This window comes from Morone saxatilis, unplaced genomic scaffold (assembly GCF_004916995.1).
Source record: "Morone saxatilis isolate NCDOM2014 unplaced genomic scaffold, NCSU_SB_2.0 Contig18, whole genome shotgun sequence".
NCBI lineage: Eukaryota > Metazoa > Chordata > Actinopteri > Moronidae > Morone > Morone saxatilis.
The window spans coordinates 2,610,065-2,617,879 of NW_023339740.1; the positions used below are offsets into that span (position 1 = coordinate 2,610,065).

Consider the following 7,815-nt stretch of genomic DNA (forward strand, 5'->3'; position numbering starts at 1 on the left):
ATACTATAATATAATATAATATAATATAATGTATATTATAAATTCAATGAAAGCAGAGCTGTGGACATCATGCTGTAGGCAATAATAACACTGTACTCATTTGCATTAAAATGAACCATGGTAGCATCTTACTAAAAGCTTCAAGCAAATAAGCCTCACAGCACCACACCACATGTAAATATTCGTGTTTTCTCGCAGCAGAAAATTCAAACATTTTTTAGAGAACAAACTACCAAATTCAGGGCAAAGACTGTTTTTTAAAGACTTCCTTTGCTCTGTTTTTCATGAGTTCCTCAGAGGAGTCAGCATTCTTTCACACAACACAGCGAGCAGTAGCACCAACACATGTGTGAATATAACAAGAAACTCTCCAGCTGAATCATATTTTCCTGCTTTTACAGAAAATTGCAGCGCTGAATATTTCTGTCTGTTATTTCTAATGTGGGACTTCAGACCCGGCTAAATATGTCAGGAGACCTTTCCCTGTTGTGGTGGTATGTAACCATATTAGGCCCTGAGCCATGAGAACTGTGTGAGCCTGTAAGCCATCATCATCATCATCACCATCTAATGTACTCATCATGAGCCTTTATAATAAAGAGAGAACAGAATTAGTGAAAATATATTTAATAATTAAACATAGTTACACAAAAGGAATGCAAAACAGACGAGTGAGAGTGGATCCTTAGAATATAAAGGTTAGACCTACTGCAAAGGTTTGAGTCCGCCTCCTCAACAGCAGCAAGTTCGCCATGAGGGAGCTACGACAAAGAGCACACGGCTGCTGGAGGATGTCGGCTCGTACAGTTCAGGTTTCTGCAGAGTCTTTGGAGTCCAGGTTCAGGAGCAGCAGCAGCACCACATGCTGGATTCTGCCCCGTCCTGGAGATACACACAGAGCGTCCCAGAGCTTAGAGTCAGAGTGTGTGTGGCTGCGGCCGGGTCACTCCTCCTGAGTGCTCTCTAAGTGGGAGCTGGAGCCTTCGGACTGGGGGTCAGCGTCAGTGGCGGATCTTTCCTGTTCAGATAGCTGCTCGCTGCTGGGGATGGAGTTCTTCTTCGGACGGCCTTTCGGTTTGGTCGGGGACTCCAGGCCTCCTCCCTGCAACACCTGCAGGGTGGATATCAGCAGGAAAATGTGGTTTGAGTTCAACTACTGGCTGTGATGCACGTTTGGGAAGAGTTTCTTCCCACAGGCTATCAGAGGCTCCAATAATGGACAACAAACTCTGCACTGCAAAGTCTAACAGCCTATCTTAATAAAAGAAGTAAGCTAACAGAACTTAATCCTCCAAAATGTTGGAGTCACTCACTCGCATGAATTAAACCCTACTCAAAAATTAACTGCTGAAGTAATACCTCAGTTGTTTTTAGTTCACTTACATTTGTGTAGTATTTGTATTGGTGATATCATTCCAGTTTGTCCCATTGACTCATTTTCTTTAAATTGACATATAATGACAAAAATGTAAGCCCCAAAATTAATTGGCTACCATTTTGATAATTGATTGATTGTATTTATTTATCATACATCAGCTGTTTTTACAGGTAATATAATAATTTGCTTTAGTGGAAGAAAACCGAATAAATTCCATTGAAGTGGTAACATTGTATAACTATTGAAGTGGTAACATTGTATAACAAAGATTAATTTAAGTTACTCTTACTTTATTCAGATAAATTCTGTTAACTTATTTTAAATATGTTTGGAGAAATACTGCATATGAGTGTAATATACTTACTACTTTAAAGTATAATTACCTTCATTTACATTACCTTAACAATAAATGAGTTACTTGTACTGAAATAAAATATTTTCTTCATGTTTAAATTGTTAATACATTTAAACAGTTTAAGTCCAACTCAGTTTGAGTTTAACTAACTCATCAGGATCAACTTTTACTTTTATCTTTTAACCATGTTTACTTTTTGTATAGGTTCACTATTTTTGTATATTTTGTATATTTTGCTTATTTTGCTTATTTTGGTATATTTCTAGCTAGTATTTTTTTGCATATAGCTTTTATGTTTTCTTGCGCTTGCATTCCGCACTGTGTGGGAGTTTGACGCAACACTTCAGTACTTGAATATGAATGTACATGTGACAAATACAATCTATTGAATCTTGAATAAAAAGAAGGGTGACTTATATCACCTGTAGTCAGTGACAATTCCTCACAACACAGACAAAAAATGTAGTTTCAGACTTTTTTTAAACTCTCAAATTTAAAGATATGACAAATGCCATATAACCCAGGCTATCCCTGCAGACAATAACAGCAGACTGAGTAACTCTCAGCTCTTATATGTGTGCAGTCAGTGCTAATAACTACATTTCCCATAAACATCTGCTGCAATAATACAGAGCAAAAACAACCTATTCTTTGTTCTCACTGTTGGTATTGTTGTTTTAGATCGGTAAAGACCACTACCAAATCATCATCATCATCATCATCATTATTATGAGGAATAACTTACAATCTTCTTCCATTTCATCCGTCTGTTCTGGTACCATGTTTTCACTTGCAGCTGACTGAGCCCCAACGACTCTGCCAGGTCTATTCTGTTTATGGACAAAAGAAAATCAAATTCTGATCATTCAGCGTAATGAACCAGCACGTTCAAGTCATCACAGTGTGTGTTTACAGTACAGGGGAGCAGTGGTGCCTGGAGAGGTGGGTATACTAGTTTATGCCCAATTTGTTTTGTTTTTTAAAGCGGCCCTTCCAGCAATGGATAAACCCTGTGTTATAAACAGTGACATGTACGACCACTCTTGCATATTTAACTCACACAAAAAGGGGCCAGCAGTATTTAAACATTCTAACTTAACTTCTGCTGCTTGACCTCAGACAGTATAAAATTAGCCACAGAAGAATCAATACTGGCCCACAGACGGGTGACACAAATACATAATCATACAGTAAGTATTACTCTATCCACTCATGAAAATGGGACTACCATGTCATGGCTTCACCATCCTGGGTTCAGCTGAACAACAGGCATCAGAGAGGACTTATAAGTGGGTGATCCCAATGCTGACTGAAAAATAAGTGTATGCCCTGTGCTACAATACTGCGGGAGAGCTACCAGGTATTTGTGGTATATCACCACAGTGAGGTCCTGTCCTCTGTATTTTTTGTGAAATTGTGATTTTTACCAACATGTGCACAGTTTACATTCTACTTTTCAAAACTAGGCAACGTTAAGTTATTTCATAGTTAGCAGTGTTTAGACTCATGTTCAGATTTTACTCATTTAATACCAACAAAATAAAAGCACTTTATACTAGCAGTGTGGAAAAGGCTTTAAAATATATTTTTGAGAAATATTATTTCCATAAAATTAGCAGTTAAATGAAAAAATCTAAATAATAGTATTTTAAAAATGGCAACTTTATTTTCCCTTTAAAAAAACTGGTGGCCCCGCAGGCTCCAAACGGACCCTAAACCCACCTGTCAGGCGTGGAGAGGTACTTCTGCTTCTCGAAGCGTTTCTCCAGGCCCATCAGCTGCAGCTCGGTGAACACGGTGCGGCTCCGGCGGCCCTTCTTGGTCTTGCTGCCCCCGTCGGCCCCGTGCTCCAGCTTCCCGCGGAGGTGCAGGTCCAGCGGCAGGTGGTGAGACGCTGCGCCGACCTGCAGGCCCGGACCGGCGGACAGCAGCGGGGAGCCGAGCGGGGAGCCCAGCGAGCAGGACAGCGGGGATATGGGGAACTTGAGGAGGCTCGTCTGGTCGGCCTTTAGCACTGGAGGGGGACCGAGAACACACACACACACGGGGGTTTGTTTCAACAGTGACTGACGGGTTTAGACTAGTTTTACATGAAAAGTCATTATTTTTAAATAACACTGTATGTTTGAGATGTGATTACAGGTTGTCTAACAATGCAGGCTTTTCAGGTCAGAGATCAGGACTTTGTTGGATCCACAATCCCACAACGCATTTAGAATGAATATGGGGCTTCACACTATATCCAACAGCAACAACAAAGGGGCCTTGTCACCCGGTGGGCCTAAAACGTCAATTAAGCCCTCTGTATATTGTCATTTTATTATTATAATTATGGGTTATGCTATTTCGATCTATATTTAGGTTTATTATCATGTGGTTGAGTCTTAAATTCAAATTCGGGTTGGTAATGTGAGTCACCATTAAACAAATCAAAGCATGTGATGTACAGTCCCAGGCCTTTTTTACACTTATGTAATATATGTAAAAAATAATAATCTACATGTTACACCTGAAATAATCCTTTTATAATCAGAAACAACATTCATTTCAGCGGCTGTTCCGGTTATGTGGATGTGATAGAAAGCGTCCCGTTTTTCTTTCACATTTTGAAGATATAAACTCATTTTGGCCACATGAACTATTACACTGGAATATTGTTTTCACGCTGGAATATGAGTAAATATTGTAAACTGTCTCAGTCGTGTATTTATTTATCCGAGGAGCGCTGCTTATCCTAGAGAGAAATCCACCTTTTACGCATGCGACTTAGAAATATTATTTCGCATATTTAAGCTTGTTTTTTGCCGTTAGTTATTTTTATTAATACAAATAAAAACACTTAACAATATGAATGTATCTTAGTTATTTCCTTTAGTTATATCTGACCTTTGCGTAATTATTATTGTAACAGTGCGCACTCATTGTAGTATTTGCCATAAAATCCTCCAAAAAATGTAATGTTATCACTAACAATAATAATAACAATCCATTTTATTTTTTATCTTTTATCTTCAGTTCAGTTGTTCCAGCATGAAACCAGAAGTAATCACCGTTCCCCAGCAGGCTCTCTTACCCAGCTGGCTGTGGAAAGGCCGGGCGGACAGGAGAGCATGTACCCCGAATTTAAGCAGCTCTCCGGCCGGAGCCGACGCTTTGTGCTCCGGGTGATCAGTCAGGATCTCCTCTATCATGAAACTCCTGTAGCGATGAGTCCTGTGGTCTGGGTGGATCTCCGGAGGATAGTAATGCGCCCCCATGTCCAAAGGATGCTGCATAATGTGGCTGTGCGGTCACCAAGCGCGTACACCGATTCTCACTCCTTTCAGTGGCCCAGGCCGGCTGTCATATTCCCCCCGTGGTGCCTCTGTTAGTCCCGCAGATCAAGAGCGTAGTTATCCTCAGGTTCTGGATCAGGCAAAGTAATGTGCAGGTAGCCGAGGTCTCTGCGCGTCCTCTGCGGGTTTTACGCGTTACTTCTGGTCAGCTTTGGTTCTTTTTGGAGACGCAATCTGGTTCCGAGAGCGAACCTTTGACCAAAAACTCCCGAACCCGGTCGTGTTCATGCCCGCTTGCTGTGTGTGTGTGTGTGTGTGTGTGTGAGTCTGAGCTATTTGTCAGCCGCTGAGCGCGTCAACTTGGCAGTGAGTTGAGGAATAAGCTTTGGGTTTTATGAGTCTCGTCATGGCTCCACCTCTCCTCCGCTGGGTTTGTCTGCTCGGTGCCTCCACTGAGCCAAAGTTACATGCAAAGCTGCACTTGTTGCGTGGATTTATATGCAAAAGAGAAGAAAATAAGGAGCTAAAACGACGGAGATTTTAAATACCCTGCAGGTGACTTTGCAAGTTATTAGGCTTTTAGTTTGATGATGATGATGATGTTAGGCAGTTACTGCAACACATGAAGCTGCAGGTTATTGGTTAAAATTATAGCAAACATGATACCTTTCTAAATAGTTCTGTGCAAAGTCACCAGTGCGTTTTTATTCTTGTGTGAAGATTTGAATCTATCAGGACATTAGCCTACTGGATGCATTGGTCAGTGGTTGTCAAACCGCAGGGGCAGATCTAGAGAAATATCATGGGGTTTCCAGAGTGTAGCATTGAGACTTTAAGGGGTGGCAGAAATATACGCTGATTTTATCGCAAACCATCACATATGTCAATATTTGCTTGGAAAAGCCCCCAAACGAAGACACGTTAAAGGTCCAGTGTGTAACATTTAGGAGAATCTATAGTCAGAAATAGAATATAATATTTATAAGTATGTTTTCATTAATGTATAATCACCTGAATATAGGATTCGTTGTGTTTTTGTTACCTTAGAATGAGCTGTTTTCATCTACAGAGTGAGCGGGTAATCTCTACGGAGGCCACCAACCGCCATGTAAGAAAGAAATAGAAATCTAAAAGTGGAATTAGTTTTATTATTTTTCCAAATGCATTCACTGAACGTAAGCCTATCACTTTGTCTAACATGTGGCCACAACAGATCATTAAATAAATTTCTATTTTTCAACACCTTATTTTTTATTAATGAATAAAATGATTAATTAATCTAAATTAATGTATTCAATTTGACAGCATTTGACAACAAACTGGGGTGACCAGGCATCTTTTTAGCTGATACCCCATGCCATCCCCTCTGAATCTGCCCCTGTCAAACTGAGCTCTGGGGTCCAGTGGGGTTCCTTGAGTGGGTTGTAGGGGCTCCCCAGTAAAAGGAGGAATATAATATTTGAAGTTTTATCATATCAATTTGAAACAACAAGGGTAGAAATAGAGTTGAGCGTTTAATCATTGATTGACTGTGAAGACTTTATTATCCTCAAACTGGGTGTCTAATGTGGATCTGTTGTGGGGGTTATTGACATGAAAACGTTTGGGAGCTGCATTAGATTCTTGCCAATAGGTTGTGTTTTTGCAGTTGTACAATTAAGCGTACATATTTTTGCCAAGAAAATTATTTAGAAATCAATTTGATATTTTTAATTGTACTGTTTTGTCTAATACTGCCAAAATGTTGAACATACGTGATCCAGAGTCATTAGAGACAGTCCAACCTCAGCTGATGCTATCGGGTTCATGAAGCCACTGAGGCAGCTCAAGGGGAAATGTTTCATTCTAGAGGTCAAAGAAACCAAAGCCAGAGCACCTCTGGGATTTTTTCCTTTGCAGTTATTTGGCTGAAAAATTGCAAAATATCTACCACTGCATATTTTTAGCACGTCTAAGGGCTGTTTTGAGAAAAAAAGCTCTGGCCTTCTTAAAATCCACCCTGGAGCTGAAAGACCTCAAAAACCTTTGGATGCGTCAAAGTTGGTGGTCTGTTTAAATCTCATTTTGTTTGAAGCTTTTGTTTAAAATATGACACAGCAGACTGTATAGGCGGAGCAGGAACTGATATGACAGATATTCCAGATAACACAGCACAATTCAAACAGGATAAACTGAGCTTCTCCTAGTTTTTGCCTTTTAAGTGAACGTGTTGGAAACAAATTGACTTAACAATCAAATGTGCATCTCAAAAAAGGTACTTAATGAAAGAAAAAAAAGCATGAGAATGGCGAAATATGTGCTACTGAGAAAAATATTGCAGCTTTAAGTGTGTAGAAAAGTGCAGGACCCCTTTATGGACAGGAGTGAAAGTCTAGAGAAAAGCATCTCCTAAAACAAAAAATGTTTGGTTCGAGCAAATGATGCCTTTATTGGTCGTATATTTACAAATGATCAATTACATGGTTCATGTAAATCATAATCAGTCTTATTCCGTATAATAACATATTGTAAAAGGCCTGTCTCTTTAGCTGCAGCTTTGAAGATGTTTTTTCCATCTACAGTCTACCAAGTCAACCAGATATTTATGTGAAACACTCAGGGACAAGTAGTGAGGTCCAATAAGTTGTTCAAATACACACAGTGCTGTCTGCTGCTGAATTAGCTAGGATTGTTGGAACATGTCTTCCTCTGCTGGTCACTTTGGAGATTGCAAGGAGAGTTTCCCTGCCGGAGGACAATTACTATCATAAAACAGTGGTTCCCAACATTTTTCCCTAAGGGACCCCTTTCTATCACCTCTGACTAAG

The 7,815-nt window shown here is 39.9% G+C and overlaps 1 protein-coding gene across 1 annotated transcript; it reads right to left on the reverse strand.

Moving 5' to 3' along the window:
- Positions 1-693: 693 nt before the first annotated feature.
- On the reverse strand, positions 694-5,302 carry barx1 (BARX homeobox 1). Its single transcript, XM_035662341.1, has 4 exons — positions 4,807-5,302; positions 3,456-3,747; positions 2,479-2,563; positions 694-1,111 (listed from the first exon to the last, which is right to left on the reverse strand). Exons 1-4 carry the CDS (start codon positions 5,006-5,008, stop codon positions 944-946), a joined length of 747 nt encoding a protein of 248 aa, XP_035518234.1. The 5' UTR covers positions 5,009-5,302; the 3' UTR covers positions 694-943.
- Between the last annotated feature and the right edge of the window lie 2,513 nt (positions 5,303-7,815).